This window comes from Castor canadensis, chromosome 4 (genome assembly GCF_047511655.1).
Source record: "Castor canadensis chromosome 4, mCasCan1.hap1v2, whole genome shotgun sequence".
Classification (NCBI taxonomy): domain Eukaryota; kingdom Metazoa; phylum Chordata; class Mammalia; order Rodentia; family Castoridae; genus Castor; species Castor canadensis.
The window spans coordinates 39144638-39162762 of record NC_133389.1 but is presented as its reverse complement, the minus strand read 5'-3'; the positions used below and the strand labels follow the sequence as shown (position 1 = coordinate 39162762).

The following is an 18125-nucleotide window of genomic DNA, read 5'->3' as shown; positions in this document are numbered from 1 at the left end:
AAACGCGGACTGGCTGACGCCAGCGGGAGAGGTCGCGCAAGTAGTTCCGCTCCCCGGGCGGAAGTGCGCACGTCTGTCTCGGCAGCCGATCAGCTGGCGTCATGGTGGCGCCTGTGCTTGAGGTTTCTCACGTGTTCTGCTGTCCGAACCGGGTTCGGGGAGCTCTGAGCTGGAGTCCTGGGCACGGAGGACTTCTGGCCTTTGGCACATCCTGCTCCGTGGTTCTCTATGATCCTCAGGTACGAGGCCACGTGCACGGTCGGGTCCACCCAGGGAGGGTGTCTGGCGGGGAGTCTCCATGGGCTCCGGACTCGCCACTCTCCGTCCTAAAACCCGAATGAGGAGAATCTTATCTGAAACCGCTTCCTCAGGACCTGAAGTACCGTGAAAGGATCAGTTTAGGGTTTAAACCAATTGACATTTAGATGCGGAATCTGAAGCCATCATCCCACAGATGCCATCTCCGTTCCCTTCGGTGTTGGCTAATGAACTTGTGTTAGAAATATTTCAAATATTTTAGGTGTGGAACGCACATTTTAAAGAACGGGCCATTTGCTACCCAGAGTTCATTATGACCCAATTTCTTCTGGTTGATTTAGGATCATGCAGTTAATAATTGCATCTCAGTAGAACCTCAGTATGAAAGTCTAAATACTGAAAGTTAAAGTGCAGTGTAGGAAATGGTCTCACATTGCTTTGTTAATATGATTAGAAATCCCATTATCCTCACCCTTTGCAGACTGAAATTTTCATATGAAATTTTTAATTCACTTTTTCCTGTCCAGAGTTTGCTTGTCTTCTGGTTTTTGCTTCTTGTTATTTTCCATGCATTCTTGAATGGCAAGAGAATTGTAAAACCAAGAATAAACTTTGCAGTAACCCTCAACTCAGCGGTGGAAGCCCACCTTTGTGCAAAGGTTTAATGGATTTCTTCAATGCTTTCCATCACTTTTTTTTTTTCGGTACTGGGGCTTGAACTCAGGCCCTTCATCTTGAGCCACTTCACCAGCCCTATCTGTTTTTGTGAAGGGTTTTTGGAAATAGAGTCTCGAGAACTCTTTGTCCCGGCTGGCTTCAAATCGCGATCCTCCTGATCTCTGCCTCCTAAATTGCCAGGATTACAGGCGGGAGCCACCAGTGCCCAGCTTTTACCACATTTTTAATAACCTGATGTCCATGTTAGGAGATTTTTAACATATCGAAAAAAGAAGCATATCGAGCCTAGGAAGTACTTTGTAGTAGTACTTCCTAGTCACCAGTGACCAGTGGCTCACGCCTGTGATCCTAACTACTCCCAGAGGCAGAGATCAGGAGAATCACTGTTGGAGGCCAGCCCAGTCAGATAGTCCTGAGACCCTATCTCAAATACCCAACACAAAACGGTCTGGCAGAGTGGCTCAGGTGGTAGAGCACCTGCTTTGCAAGTATGAAGTCCTGAGTTCAAACCCCAGTCCCACCAAAAAAAAAAAAATACTTTGTTATGTGTTTGCTGGTTGTGCATTTAATTAAATTTAGCTATAAGAGCATGTCAAATGCTAAAATACAGTTTGGGGAATAATGCTCATTCATCATCTATTTGAGGACCCTTTCTGGGCTAGCCCTAGGCTGAGTAATGATGTTACAAAGATAAGATTAGTCCTTCCTATTAAGGAATTCTCAGTCTAGTGGGAGAGACAATGAATTACAGTAAATTGTTTCCAACCTCAAATAACCCATGTTTGAAATACTGCTTTATGCACATTTGTCTCTATGTTGTCTGTCCCCCCCACCCCATGAGAATTCTGGTTGGCATAGAAGTAGACATGAAGTCAATGCTGTTAACAATAGAAAAAAGGCTATAAAGAAAATTCATATAATTAAAATCTTCAGTGAGTGAGGTAAGGATGCTTAAGTGTGGGGTGATTTGGTGAAAGCAGCAGTTTGTGGGTTTGTAGGCCTTGCAAAGATCTGATAGGTAAGGACTTTAGTTGTAGCCTTGTGATCTTGCATACAGGCTAAAGGATCTACCACCTGATCACTCATGACATGGAAAGTGAGCCATGAATTTGTATACCTTAACTACAAATTTCTCTGTTGAAAGACTTTTTGTTGTTAATGAAATTAAAATTGCTGTAGGTGTGGTAGGAGTCCTTGAGGCCTGTGGTGCACAAGGAAGAGGCTAGCTGGTTAGCATTGAGTATGAAGAGAGCCTCCCAGACAGAGGGATAAGGGCACTTTGGGAAGGAGAGCAGAACTGGGCAGAGGAAGGTCTGAGAACTCAATAACACAGGATTCTGAGTGTCAAGAAAGGCAGGAATGATCTAGAAGGGATATATGACTTAAGCCACTGTTGAAAGTTTATGAATTGAGGAATGCAACTCTGTTGATGTAATTCTGATCTTTTTATTAATGTCAAAAACTCTGAAGTCTTATTTTTACTAATTTATTAATTCCTTTGTAGAATAGACTCTAATTTAATTGGTATTTCCTTCCCTAAAGAAAAGGGTGGTTGTTACCAACCTGAATGGACATACTGCTCGAGTCAATTGCATACACTGGATTTGTAAACAGGATGGCTGTAAGTATTACCTGATTGTTAAAGCTGATCTCAATTATTTTCTTTTTTTTTTTTAAATAATTTTTTTAGCATATATCAGTTGTACAGGAAGGTTTCAGTGTGACATTTACATATGTGCTTATAATGTATCTTAATTAGATTCACTTCCTACTTCATTCTTCCTCTCCCTCTCCCCCCACCTTAGAACAATTTCAGCAAGTTTCATTGTTCTATTTTCATACATGTGTTCAGAGTACATTAGCCTTATTCATTGTCTTTTGTCTAGTCCTCCTTTACCCTCTCCGTTTACCCTCCATTCCTCCCTCCTTCTCTCCCACTGGCACCCCCTCAATTATTTTCTGGTATGGTTAGTCCTTTTTCTTTATCACTTCTCTTAATTTACCATTACTTTATCTGATGTTATGCAGTTAGAAAATAGAGGAAGAGTGGTATGTTCAGTGAAATATCTAATCTGTATCTTTACAGCAGTGGTAGGGGTGTTAGGATGGGTGTAGAGGCACCTCTTGACTGGCAAGACATCCCATTCCCCCGTTGCCCATAGCCTTTAATTGCAAACCTATAAGCCATTTGGGACTGAGGCTGCCATTCAGATGACTCAGTTTCTAGATGTTTTTTCCACAGACAAGCTGTTCCTTTTTTAGGCATCTCTGCTTCCACCTGTCAGTACCATCTGAAAAGTAAGGGATTGGACTGGATCAGATGACTCTGAGGTTCACGAGACTTCTGAGGTCAAAATTAGTTTCATAATACTAAGAAATAGTCACAGTTTTCATCCACATTCTGTTGTGAGTATATAAGTACAGTTTGCTAGCAGCTGCAGGATGTATGTTGTTGTAACAAATTAAATACAGAAGTAGATATGAAAACCCAGCTGTAGTCTACTAAAGTCAGATATTAAGGAGATTTGTGGAAATGTAAAATATTTTTTGTTTACATTAATTTTTTGTTTTGAAAACATTGGCATTCCCCATCTCCATGAAAATTTGTGTTAACTTACAGTTATCTTCATTTATTTTTAAGTGAACTATTAAACAAGCATTGTTCAAATTTCTCAGGTTTTTTTTTTTTTGTAGTACTGGGACTTGAACTCAGGGCCTTCACCTTGAGACACTTCACTAGCCCTATTTTTGTGACGTGTTTATGAAATATTTGCCCAGGCTGGCTTCAAACCGAGATCCTCCTGATCTCTTCCTCCTGAGTAGCTAGGATTACAGGTGTGAGCCACCGATGCCTGGCTCAAATTTCTCTGTTTTAATTTTTAATATGGTTAATATTAGTACCTATGACCCCTATATAATAGGGTACTATAATATTAGTACCTATGGTCCTGAGAAATTTTAACACGGTGAAGTAGTCTTGAGACCAAGAGTACTGAAAATTGCTGGACTACTATAGATTACTTCTCTTCCATATCTAAGATTCTCTGACTCTGGAATTTTTAATTAATATACTGGTTGTTTTTAAATGGTGCTTCCAAAATCCAATGGAATTTTCTCAATATGACCACTGTAGTATTGTTACAGACCACTGAAGTTTATTTTCATTCCATAAGCATTTATAGAAAGCATTTTGATCCAGGCACAAATGCAGAATTTCTTGAATTAATGAGACTTTGCTATGATTTTTATTTGTGGTGTTAAAAATAGTTTAATAAACACATATTTCAATTTGGCAAAGCAGATTTGTATTAGGTCACTAAAAGCCATTAAATAATACAAAGGATGGCTACTAATGTGATGTCAAAACACAATTATAATTAATTTAATTGCTACCACATGACATCAAAGACTGGTTGACCCAGTATAGGAATTTGTTATAAAATATTAATTGGGACTTGTGTATTTTAGCTTTCTCTTTAAAAGTAAGGTTACATAAAATGAATTACGTATGTATCACTGTAGTCTGTCATTATTATGATTGGTTTCCTCTAAGAATAGGGCTCTGTCACCAGATAATTAAGATGTCCTTCCTAACCAATGAATCAGGGACATAAAACATTTTAGCAATAACATTCTATACTCTTAAAATGTCTGATTTTGTTGTGTTATTTTTGCTTTAAGGTGCTTTTTTTTGAGACAGGGCCTTTCTATGTAGCTCAGGCTGGCCTTGAATTTGTGATTCTTTTGCCTATGTTTCCTAAATGCTGGTATTACAGGTGTACACCATCATGCCTGGCCTGATTTTAATGTACCTCATTTTGTGTATGTTGCTGTTATTCTTATAGTCATGTAGATAAATGGCTTAATTTCTGGAATGCATGAAAAGATTGAAGCTTAAGATCACAGTGGGCTGGCAGCAATGTTAGGACAAGAAGCTGGAGCTGTTGGAGTATAATGATGTTTATTTATTTATGTTTTATAGCTGAAAATTTAGATAATGCTGCTCCTCTCCTAAAGATCTGGTACATAGATCAGAAGAAACAAATACATTGAAAATCCAAACCAAAATTATATCATTTTTCCCCTATTTTCTAGTACTAACTCCTGTTTCTTCTGTTATCACCACAAAAGTACACATGTTCAAATGAGCTATTTTGAAGCGTAACACTAATCTCAAAAATAAGTCATATACTTGATAGCAGAAGCTGACTATAATGTCTCATAGACTGTTTCTGCTGAAAGTGTTCTGCTGACAGTGTTTAGTTCTAATTATGAGGAAACAATCAGACAAATCCACATTGAGGGACACTCTGCAAAACAACCAGCCTGCACTGTTGTTGTAGAAAAGAGGGAGCTGGGAAACTACTGTAGATTAAAAGAGGCTACAAAAACGTGCTTCCCAAATGTGCAATGTGTGATCCTTAGGTAGATTCTGAATCCAAAAGAAAAAAAAGTTATGAAAGTTAATATTGGAATAGTTTGGGATGGATTGTGTATTACATAACACCATGTCCATGTTAAAATTCTTTCTCTCCTGCTCTTTTTTTTTTTTTTTTTAATGCTAGGGATTGAACTCAGGGCCTGTACTTGCTAGGAAAGCACTTTATCACCTGAGTTATGCCCCCAGCTCTTTTTTGTTTTTATTTTGTTTTTGAGATAGGGTCTCATTAAGTTTGTGGGCCTGGTCTTGAACTCTCCATCCTTCTGCCTCCGTCTCCCGAGTAGCTGGGATTACAGGTGTGCACAATGCCACATCCAGCAATGTTAAAAATCTTGAATGTGGTAATTGGGTTTTCTTTTTGGTGGTATTGGTTTGGTCTTTTTTTTTTTTTTTTTTTTGCTATACTGGGTTTAAATTCAGGGCTTTATGCTTGCCTAAGCACTTTACCTCTTGAATATGATAATTGTATTGTGCTAATGTAGGAAAATGTTGCAGTTATTAGGAGACACAAAGAAAAGTCTTTGAGGATCAGTGGTCACAATATTTACAACTTGCTTTTTTTATGATTAACACATTAATCATGCAGACTAGTGAGATTCATTGTGGTATTTCCATACATGCATATATCATATCTTACATGAGTCTATCCACCCTTTTCCTGTCCTCTCCCTGCTTCTTTGTGGTCACCTTGACAGCCCCTTTCTACTTTGAGAACCTCTTTTTTTGTTTGTTTGTTTCCACATACAGAATAAAACATCTGATACTTGTCTTTCTGTCTGGTTTATTTCTCTTAATATGTTTTCTAGTTCCATCCATTTCCTTGCAAATGACAGGATTTTACTCTATGGCTGAATAATACTCTGTATCTATCTATCTGTCTACACATCATATTTTCTTTATTCATTCATCTTTTGAGCAACTTACTTTTAAATTTTTTTTAAAAAGTGTGTGTATACATATAGAGAGTGCAAGACACTGAGTAAACAGGGCCAAATGTTAATTTAGGTAAAAATCTAGGTAAGGGATATAGAAGAATACTTACATATTTTCTGTAGCTTTGATAATTTGAAAAAATACGTGGAGAAAAAAAGAAATGCATAAAAATGTTTACTTAAATATAATTTTTTTTAAGCTCCTTCTACTGAGTTAGTTTCTGGAGGATCTGACAATCAAGTAATTCACTGGGAAATAGAGAATAATCAGGTGGGTAGATCCCTACAATTATAATAAATGACTTATGTTATTCTCAGTTTTTTCCCCTCATTTCTTCTATTTTTCTTTTATGAAGTTCCTTCATTTTTGCTCATTTGTAATCCATATGCTTTATCTTTTTTTTAATGACAGGATCTTGCTATGTAGCTCATACTATCCTTGAACTTGCTATCCTCCTGCCTCAGACTCCTGAGTGCTAGGATTATAGGTATGCACCACCACACCTGGCCTAGATGCTTTATCTTCTGTACTTCATAAGCTCCGAACCCTTCCCTCTATAATTTCTACTCCCATGTTCATATGCTATTGGTAAATTTACTGTTACCTATAAATTTCCTGTTATTTTGCATTAATTTTCAAGCTTTTTTCATGAGCTATTCTGTTTTCAATGATAGCAAAAATTAATTCTGCTGTGTTAATGTGGCAACTGCTATCATATGAACCTGGATCTGTATAGTTCTCAGTGCTGTTGTATGCATTGTGTAGTATGGATGGTATGGATTGGCCTCTATCGGCAAATGGGTAAGTAAGCAAAGAATAAAAATGAAAAACTTAGTGCACTAGATATTTGAACATCTGCCACACAGAAGACAGATGAGGTAGAGTTCTACGTATAAGACAGGTAAGTTTTAAAGATGACATGTACTTGCAGAACTAAAAACAAATGACTCCAGGGTGATAAGTGTGCTAACTGGCTGCTCTACAGCCATTGTGCTGTGAAAGTTCACAAGAGATTTAAAAGTTGGCCTTTGAATTGGGTTTTAAAGTGTAGGGTTATTGCTTTGGGAGAAATTAAAAGGAGTGATGATTCTAGGTAGGAAAAAAAAATGGTGATTCCCAAACTTATTACATGTTTGAACCTTTTTACCCCAGTCTTAAATCTCTTAGCATCCCTTGAACCCTGAGGAACACAGTTTTGGAAATGTTGCTAGACAGTACATTGTAGGTGGTAGTACTAGAGAAACAGAATAGAAGATCATGTGGGAATCTGAATACTAACTTTTAAGAGTTTGTTCTTAGGACATATGTGGTGGCTCACCCCCTATAATCCTAGCACTCAGGAGGTTGAGGCACGAGGATCAAGAATATAGGCCAGTCTGGACTAGACAGCAAGACTCTGTCTCAAAAAATCCAAACCAAAACAAAAACGTTGGTCCTTGGGCTAGGGATATAACTAAGTGGAAGAACCCTTGTCTAGGGCTTGAGTCCCTGGATTCCATCTTCAACACTGCAAAAGCAAAACAAAAGTTCTTTATTAGCAGGCATGTGGAAATCAGTGATGATTTCTAAACAAAGGATTATAACAATCAAAAGAAGATTAATCTGATAGCAGTATCTCAGAGTAGGAAAAAAATATGAAAGAAAGAATATGGGGCCTATTTGTAAAGGAAAAAAAGATTTTAGCATTGACAGATTGATTGTCAAAGGAGCGGGAATCTGACAGGCAGGGGAATGAGTAATAAAAAACCATGAAATTTTGTTTTAGGCCCCTTGGAAAAAGGTGCTTCTATAGAAAGAATAGGCAAATAGGAAGATGTGGAATCAGTTTTAGACATGTCATTTGAATCGCTGATGCCCAGACTTCTCAGAAATAGAGGGCAGTTGTGGCGGTTGGATTTTGGAACCACCTGGACTTGAATTAGAGAACCAAATGGTGGACTATAACAAACTTGGCTCTTGCTTGGACCAATCTTGCTTGCCCAGAGAGGGGCATTTGAGTGTTTATTTTTGAGACATTGAGGTGAGACTTGCAAGACTTTCCTCAGTGCTTCCCCAAGCTCTTCCTGACAGTTGAGAGAATTCAGGCTGAACAAGTATCTAATGGCAGACAGTGGACTTGTGGGACAGAGATTGCATGCGAGCCCAGACAGGGAAGATAAGAAAAGGGGACTGAAAGGCATAAAAGAGGAATGAAGGGAATAAGAGAATCAGGGGAAGGGGCCACACTTTACAAGTTCTTTCCCATGTGCATTTCTATGCACATAGGTGCTCAGTGCACCTTGATTGCTGAAAAAAGGAAGTAATTCTAAACTGATGCAGTGAGAGGTTTGGGCCTTTGAACTGTGAGCATTGTTTTTTAAGATGGTCAACCTGATTTGTTTTTAAAAATTCTCTGATGGCTAAACTGTAACCCTGCTTACAGATGTGAAATTAGTATTTTTTTTTTAACTATTTTTTTTGCATTTTTTTATTGTTTTATTATTCATATCTGCATACGAAATTAGTATTTTCAATAGATTTAAGTTTTTAGGGGATAATGATATAGACTTATGTAAAGAAAGTTTATAAATATGGAGAACTAAAAGAGGAAAAAACTATACAAAATCTGAGCAGAGTTAATTTTCTGAGGAACATCATCCTGTATCTCTGGAATATAACATCTGTCATTATTCATTAAAGAAGTTATACTGTACATGAGTCTTTTAAAAATATTTTTTCAAAGATGTCAAAGGTTAATGATTAAAGGAAGTTAGTGTATGAACCCTTAGGCATAAGTATTACCTATTTTCTTGGGCGGCAGAGCTCTGCTTAAGAGTTGAGAAAACAAATCAAGAAATATTAAGGAACACTCCTATTTCAGTAGCTGAGAACTTAGAGAAGAGACCTCTCAGAAGAAGTGATGTAATCTCACACATTTGAAAGAAACTCTTAAAAAAAAATACATCTGGACTGAGAGTGTAGCTCAGTGGTAGGGCACTTACCTAGCATGTACCTGATCCTGGGTTTGATCCACAGCACTGAAAAAAGAAAAGACACAAAAGGTTGTTTGTGGCTAGGATGCTTGAGGGAATGTTGTATGACAAGTGGATAACTTGATAAGCAAATGGGATTTCCATATCTCTGTTCCATTTTTCTATCTTGTTGCCATGCTTGATTTGGGCAAGTATCAAGAGTACATGCTAGGTGTGTGTGCTGATGGCGTCACTTGGAGCCTGGGGTGCTGCACACGGGGGTTGAGATCTGACAATGGCCAAGAACAAACTAAGAGGGCAGAAGTCCCGGAATGTATTTCACATAGCCAGTCAAAAAAACTTTAAGGCTAAAAACAAAGCAAAATGAGTTACCACAAATCTTAAGAAGATAAAAATTGTAAATGATGAAAAAGTTAACAGAATGAATAAAGCTTTTGTAAACATACAGAAGGAACTTGCACACTTCTCAAAAGGCCTTTCTCTTGAACCTCTGCAGAAAGAGCTGATTCCTCAGCAGCATCATGAAAATGAATCAGTTAATGTTGATGAAGCTACAAGATTAATGGCTCAGTTGTAATAATTCTCTTGAAAAAACAATAAATTAAATGTTTTATAAACACAAAAAAAGTAAATGCTAAAAGTACTTTGTAAACATTTGATGGGGAATAGACTCAATCCCAAAGTATGGTCAGATATTATCACCAAGAAAGATTTTAACTTGACAGTGAAAAAAAAAATGGCAGATACTACCTTTACAAAGGTAATGAGGCTAATATGAGTAAAATTTGGACCATTTGACTGGTGCCTCTTGATGTGATGCATTTATCTCGAATCTGTTCATGAGGGGATATCAGACTAATCCAAAAGGAGGCTTATTCCACAAAGCTGGCCTGTATTCTTTAAAAATGTCCATGTCATGGACATCTTTCCATAGCATAGGCATATATTTACCTATATTATCTTTTTTTATTGGCTACAATGGATGTCTACTATAATTAATCAGTTTTAATAATCCATTGATTGTGATTTTTCACTATTATAAACATGATATGGTTAATATCCTTCTTTGTCTTTTTAATATTTATTGCACCATGCTATTCTCAGTAAATTCTCAAATGTGAGATCTCTTATCAGAGAGTGTGCATGTGCTGTTAGACTTCATTCTCTTCAACTTAGAGGATCTACCTATGAGTCAGACATTATTTTTTGGAGGGTGTGTGTATGTCAAGCATTTTAACAGTACCTTTAATCCTGTGATTCCTGCTGAATAAAAGTGAAACTGATAATTCCTTTTTTATCATAATGCTTTTGTCATTCTTTGTGATTCAGCTTTTAAAAACAGTCTCTCTGCAAGGCCACGAAGGACCTGTTTATGCAGTGCATGCTGTTTACCACAGGGGAGCACCAGCTACTGCGCAGACACTGATAGCTTCTGCAGCTGCAGATTCTACTGTCAGACTCTGGTCTAAAAACGGTTCAGAAGGTAGGTTTGGAGGCATAGTGGGGGCTCAGGATGGACTTTTCTTATCTCCCTGATGACATCCAGGCTATGACAGTACTACCAAACATTTTTTTTTTTTTTTTTTTTTTAGTAACATGCATTCAGACCTTGAACTTTGGAAATGGATTCACTCTAGCTGTTTGTTTATCTTTTTTGCCTAACACTGATGGTGAGTATCTTGCTAAGTACATTAAAAAACAATGTTTGCACATCTGCATATGAACAGAACTTAAAAGATATGTGCTAGGCCTGAATTTTGTTTGTTTGCATTTTGTTTCTTCTCTGGTGCTGGGGATGGAACCAAGGGCCTCAAATGTGCTAGACAAATGCTTTACCACTGAGCTGTATTCCCAGCCCTGTATCTCAGTAGTATCATGAAATAATTGAGGTGTAGATATCATACTTTTGTTACAATATTCTAATGACCTAAGTGTAGAACACAAATTTAAGAGACACGAGTAGGAATTTTGGTAGCTATTGAAAATTTAAATGATTTAATATATACTCAAGATCGATACTAATTATTAACTATATTGTGGATGTATATAAGTCTAATTTGGGGAAAGTACATAATTCTTTAGAAGATGAAGATGAGATAAGTTGAAAAAGTACTGAAGATAGACCATGCAAGCATTTTTTTCAAGATGAAACTTCTTTATATCCTTCATAAGCACAGTTTGCCTGAGACCACTCAAAATATCCAAGTCATCTGTAATTATCCTTTCTTTATTGTCCACAGAGAGGTTGGTCAATATAAGCCAGTCATTCTCTTCATATCCTTTGCCAACTGGAGATCAAACCTCTGTAGAGAGGCAGGGCCTGGAAGTGCAAGCCTTCTTGCCCTCTGTCCTCTGTAACAGGTGCTGTGGCTCTTTGCTTTCTTCTCTGGCCTTCATTTTGCACAAGGGTTCCCAGGGAAGAAAAACCTGTAAACATTCTACTTTCATAAGATAAATTTAATTTCTTCTCATCAACATTCAAGCCAAGTGAATAAGTTGTTCTTTTGTGTTGTTTTTTAAGTTGATTTAAAATGAGAACACCTTTGCAAAACATATTTGGTAGCAAGGCGTTTGCTTAGGAAAAAAGTCCTTGTTGTGCTCCCGAGTCAGGGGGCTGTCTTTTGGTAATGTGAGTTTGTTTTTCATTTCTTAAAGTTAATTTTATTCACACTTTTCATAGTTTTTTGAGTAGATATTTAGTTATATGCTCATGTATTTTAATACTGAATTCATTCTCAAACAAAATGTTAAGTCCTTGAAGGGAGAATGACAGCTTTCAACCTTTGTGTAGAGACTGTGATGTTGGATGCAGTGTATCTCTTTATTATTCAGTTGGGCTAACGGCTTTTCCTATAGCTCTCCTGGCTGATGTCTTGAAGGGACCCTGCTTGCCTTTGAGCTTCTTTCACTGCTCCTTCCATCGTAAACAGTACTGTCTTGCTTAGTTCATAGCTATTATTTGCCAAATAACCATCAAATAGGACATTTAGTGTGCCCATTTTATTCCTAGAAACATGCATTGAGCACTTTCAACCTATTTGTTCGGTGGTGTTGAGAAATAGAAGTCAGGATGCTTTACACAGAGTTTGGAATACACGTAGGTGATCATAGTTATGGTACTTACAGTGATACTTCTTTTTTCCCCTCCCAGTACCAGTATTAGCATGTGGTGATGATGACTGCAGAATTCACTTATTTATTCAACAAGATGATCAGGTAATTAATGATGTTTTTTAAAGAGACTAGAATTAGGTGATATATCTTAATACAGGCTACTTCCAGGTTATAGAATATTAAGAATGGCCTGATCCAAACCGAAATAATCCAATAGCAGAATCTTTTTTAGACAGTTCTCTTTTAGATAGTCTTGCACTCTTTGAATACCAAGTAAATGCTGCCTTGGCCACCAGGACCAGAGTTGTTAGAAAGTAGGTTGCTAGGTGGGAGGAAGGAGAGAAGAAAGATGCCGTTGTAGTATTTTGTTCTTAAAAATTTGTAATGAGGTATAATATACCCACTAGTAATATTTATTTGTCCTACTGAACTTTATCTCCACTTTGGGTGTCTAAACTAAGGGAGAGAAGTTCCAGAAATGGTAGATAAACCCAGTTTTCTTATAATGAAGCTACTTGTTTCTTTGCATTCTGTAAGAAAATTAAAGATTGTTGTGAAAGTCCATTTATCCAGCTTTTCTATACTATATCCACAGTATGTATCATTTTATCTTGTAAACATTTAAATTATTTGATATCTACAGATACATTATCTGTTCAGGGTTGCTCAGTGAATGATTTAGATGTTGCATGATGAGATGTTTTATTCCCAAATGAGTGCTTTATCCTTACCTGATCAGGAAGTGTTCTCAGTAAAAGTGGTACAGTAGGATTGGTTGAGACCAAATGAATTTACTGATATACCTGAAACTGTTAAATTCTTCATCAAGCCCAATGATTTCTGTTATCTTACTAGTTTCAGAAAGTTCTTTTTCTCTGTGGACATGAGGATTGGATAAGAGGCGTGGAATGGGCAGCCATTGGTCAGTATGAAGCCTTGTTAAAGCACACATGATGGGGACAAGATCTATAACTTTTAGAGAAGTAGTCCCTTCTGTTTTAATTTTTTATGTGTTACATTTTTTTTATTGTCCCAGCTAGAAAAGGGGACACTTATCCCTTCTGTTACCTTCTAATTGGGTGGTAGAGGATGAAACAAATTGGTATTTATAAGATCACACTAGCTGTCTTATCTAAATGCAGATGTTCTTGGAAAGTTCTTTGAAGAACTTAGTGAAGGAGCTGTAAGAGTATCACTTGTATCATTTGTTATAAACATTTGTTAACACTGTTGTATGTTTGTCAATGTTATTAAAAGTGAACATAGGGTAAGGAAACTAAGTTTTGGGCAACTCTAGAAATATACATATCATAGAACAGAAAGTCTTATGCCTAAATTTAAGGATATAATCTTTTTAAAATAAAATATTTTTTAATTAGGTAGAGATCTTTTCCTAGCAAGTTGTTCACAAGATTGCCTGATAAGAATATGGAAACTGTACATAAAATCAGCATCTTCCGAAACTCAGGATGATCATATAAGACTGAAGGAAAATACTTTTGACATTCAAAATGAAAGTGAGTAGCAGTGAAAACATCTAGTACAATAATGATTAGTTCTTCTAGCTGATCCATTTGTCTCTGTGAAGGTTAGTTTTTAAGAAGTGTTGGATCCCTACCTGAACTATGCATATTTTAGGTTTTATTTTTATGTGAGGATGATTTATTTTTTATATTTGAGACTTATTTTTCTCCTAAATAATATAAATTATTTTAAAATTGCTGAAAGTAATTGTTTAGTGTTTCTCAATAAATCATGAAGTATTACTAGATTTGCATTTTAACATAGGAATATCTAAAAGAATGGCGTAAAATTATCCATAATTTTGTTGGAGTATATTCTTAAGAGGTAAGCTAAATTCTAAATCCCTACATTGGAGTTGCATATGTAATTCTGATCGTCTTACTGGGTAGCATTAGAATAGTACTCTTGCTTGGTGCATCCTGATGGAATGTTGTATTTGAGAAAGGTATTTTTGGATTTGTACCTAAATTATTACACATCATTAAGCGTTGCTCATCTAAGTATATTGTTCTTTATTACTCTTCTTGATTTTAAAGCTCATTAGAGTTGAGATTTTGGTAGTAGTGTTCTATAGAGAAAATGAAGAAATGATATAACCAACATATTATGATATAACCAACATATACCCCAAAATGAAATTTTTCATTATACTTTCATTATTTTGTTTTTAAGTTCCATAATACCGATTTAGTTTACCTTATTTCTGCATTTGTCTTCAACTTTTTTTTTCTTTTTCCCCCAATACTAATGTTTGAGCTCAGGGGCTTGTGTTTGCTAGGCAGGCTCTCCCATGCCCTTAAACCTTTTTTTGCTTTAATTATTACTTAAATAATGTCTTGCATTTATACCTGAACTGACTTGGACTATGTTCCTCCTATTTATGATTCCTGTGTAGCTGGAAAGATAGATGTGCGCCACCACTTCTAGCTTATTAGGGTCTTACCAACTTTTTACCTGGGCTAGAACCACAATACTACTGATCTCTACCTCACAAGTAGCTAGGATTCTGGTATGAGCCACTGCAACTGGTTTTAAATTTTTTAAAATGCAATGGGCTCTGGTGGCTCATGCCTGTAATCCTAGCTACTCAGAAGGCAGAGATCAGGAGAATCGTGGTTCAAAGCCAGCCCGGGCAAACAGTTCATGAGACCCTATCTTGAAAAACCTTTCACAAAAAATAGGGCTGGTGGAGTGGCTGAAGGTGAAGGTCAAGCCCCAGTACCGAAAAAAAAATTTTTTTTAAATGCTCAGTGTATATATAGAGGCGTGGTACTCGGGTTTGAACTCAGGGTCTCATGCTTGCTAGGCAGGTCCTCCACCAAGTGAGTCATGCCACCAGTCCTTTTTATTTTGGTTATTTTTTTATTATTATTATTCATATGTGCATACATTGTTTGGGCCATTTCTCCCCCATTTTGGTTATTTTTGATGTAGGAGCTCACATTTATGCCCTGGCCAGCCTGGACTGTGATCCTTCTGCTTATGCTTCCCACATTTCTGGGATGACAGGCAACCACCTCCACACCTAGCTTTTATTGGTTGAGATGGGGTCTCATGAACTTTTTACCCAGACTGGCCTAGCACCATGCTCCTCCCAGTCTCCACTTCCCAAGTAACAAGAATTATAGGTTTCAGCCACTGTGCCTGGCCTAGGCTATTATATTTTGATAACAAGTGAGAAAACAGGCTGGCTTGTCTATTTCTGCTTTTTACTTTTTTTTAATTAAGATTTACTTATGATTGAGGGCTACAGAATGAACCCAGGGCCTCTCAGTGTACCACTGAGCTATACCCAGTCCTATTTTTTTAACTGATAAAAATATAAAAATCGGTCATGTGCTGTTTCAATACATATGTATGTCATGTATAGTTTTGATTTTTTAATTTCAGCATTGCAGCTATTTTAGAAAATTTTGAAAAAAATAAAACATTTCTTAGTAGTTATTTATGATTAGGTAGAGAAAATATACACAAAAATTTATTTTTAGAACTTTTTCTCATTTAATTTTGTACAGTGAGCGAGATTCCTAAAATTTAGAATGCATGTTCTTTTTACTGAATTTCAACTATTATGTTTTGTTCTAAAGTTTTTAACATAATTGTACAACTGACTTAGTTATGCAATTGTTCTTTTTAGAAGTGCGTTAAGGAAAAAACACCTTTGTTGCTTTTGTTGTAGGTATTAAAATCACATTTGCCATTACCTTGGAGACTGTGCTGGCTGGTCATGAAAACTGGGTAAATGCAGTTCATTGGCAGCCCTCATTCTACAGAGGTAGGAAGAAGAACATACACACATCCCTTATTTCAGCTAAATCTCAAGGTGTTTTTAAGCTGACAAGCAGAAGTGGAAGTTTTTTTAATGTAATTAGCAGTCTCAAATACAAAATGTTTTCAAGTTGACAGAGTATAAGCCTGTAATTCCTGGTGTGCTGGCACTCAGTTCCAGTGAAAATTGCATTCTTAAGTGACAAAGTATGATTCCTGCCATGCTGCTGGAACTACCACAGTCTCATTAGCTTTGTCTCTTAAAAGTTTCTATGTAGTTTTTGCAGGATTTAAGAAAAATTGACTTTCACACCAATGTCACTAGAACCTTTAGCCTTGGTAATATGAAGTTGGTAATACTGAGGTACATTACTTATGGAAAAGTAATAGTCTCTTTTCCCTTCTGTCTTTTACTCTTGACCTCCATGTATGGCATGGTGGTTTTATTCTGCCCAAGCTGGTGTTCATATAGAGCTAAGCAAGGCATAGCCTCATATTCTTCCCCCAACCCCTTCCCCAAGACAAGAATAGCCACAGTTAATACTCAGGTGATCGTTCAGCTCTCATTTTCATTATGACTTACTTGCCACAGTTTCTTTATTATTACCATCATCATCAGAGTTTTCTCTTTTCAGGCCAACTTTGATGCAGTGTATACTTTGCCTAGTGGCTTCTTTCATTCCAACCCATAGCCCCTCATTTTTCCCAGCCAAAGCCCTTCATTGTCAGTTAACAAGGGTATCAGTACCTACTCTGTGTCAAGGGTTACTGCCTTACTGTCTCTGCCCCATAGAACCAACTAGCTGTGTAATTTTAGCAGCTGAAGCTTAATTTAAAAATAAGAAAGGACTTGGCATGGTGGTTCATGCCTGAAATTCCAGCACTTGGAAGGCAGAGACATTGCCAGTTTGAGGTAGACTGGGCTACATAGTGAAGATCCTGTCTCAAAAAACCAAAAACAAACAAAAAGAAAAAAAAGAAGTAAAGCTTATCTTATTTTTACTAATAATTAAAAGTCATATTCTACTGTTAAATAAAAATAAGACAAGCTATTGTTTTGTACTAAACTCTTATACCAGGCCCCAACAGAACAGACTGAAAATCAGAATGGAATCATTCATTTTAAAGTTTCGTATCACCAATCTGAAACTAAGCTTCTAATCTGACTTCCAAGAAAAATCAGGATTAGAGTGATAATAGCCACATTTTCCAGTTTTAATACTGATAATATATATATATATATTTATATGTGATAGCATAGATATTGAGAACCTCTATATGTTCTTTTGAATCTTTTCATTCCATCTTTCTATGGAGACAACCGTATTCAGTGTATATTATTCTCATGTATTTGTATTTTATTATCTATTTATATCATCATAAATAATATTTTATAGTTATTAAAATGTTATCAGTATGTATTTGTCCTTTTTTGGAGTGTCTTTTTAGTTTATCTATATTGACTCATGTAGCTGTAGTTATTTTTTATTACATTATAATATTCATTGTTTGAATATATCACTTGTTATCTGTTCTTCTAATGTAGGTCTTTTACTATTATGCAGATTTTTGCTGTTAACTTAACAGTGTTACATGAATGTTGTTACAGTACCTCTGGGTTTTTTTTTTTTTTCTGGTAATCTAGAAATGTTATGTTTGTTGATCACCTAAAGGCATTACTTTTATTCTTTAGATGGTGTTCTCCAGCAGCCAATGAGATTGTTATCTGCCTCAATGGATAAAACCATGATTCTCTGGGCTCCAGATGAAGAGTCAGGAGTTTGGTTAGAACAGGTAAAATGTGACTATTTAAGGAACAGAAAATTGGGCTTTGTGAACTAAATGTATAACTCCCAAATATATATTCCTAGAACTATAAATTTTCCCTCTTTGTATACACTAAATGAGTTGTAACTTAATCTCTAGGATCCATTTCC

At 36.5% G+C, this 18125-nt stretch overlaps 1 protein-coding gene and 1 pseudogene across 3 annotated transcripts in view; both read left to right on the top strand.

Moving 5' to 3' along the window:
* The first annotated feature begins 43 nt into the window (after positions 1-43).
* Positions 44-18125, top strand: part of Elp2 (elongator acetyltransferase complex subunit 2) — a 41933-nt gene continuing 23851 nt past the window's right edge. Inside the window, exons 1-10 of one of the 3 annotated variants that reach the window (XM_074069993.1) lie at positions 44-239; positions 2479-2557; positions 6510-6580; positions 10612-10765; positions 10875-10952; positions 12434-12498; positions 13252-13318; positions 13776-13913; positions 16100-16195; positions 17882-17982. In XM_074069993.1, coding sequence (XP_073926094.1) covers positions 102-239; positions 2479-2557; positions 6510-6580; positions 10612-10765; positions 10875-10952; positions 12434-12498; positions 13252-13318; positions 13776-13913; positions 16100-16195; positions 17882-17982 — 987 coding nt within the window. In that variant the 5' untranslated portion in view covers positions 44-101. The remainder of the gene's footprint in view (positions 240-2478; positions 2558-6509; positions 6581-10611; positions 10766-10874; positions 10953-12433; positions 12499-13251; positions 13319-13775; positions 13914-16099; positions 16196-17881; positions 17983-18125) is intronic. The other 2 variants (XR_012447061.1, XM_020174759.2) reach the window with 2 other exon arrangements.
* LOC141422487 (ribosomal biogenesis factor-like) lies at positions 6597-10603 on the top strand (annotated as a pseudogene).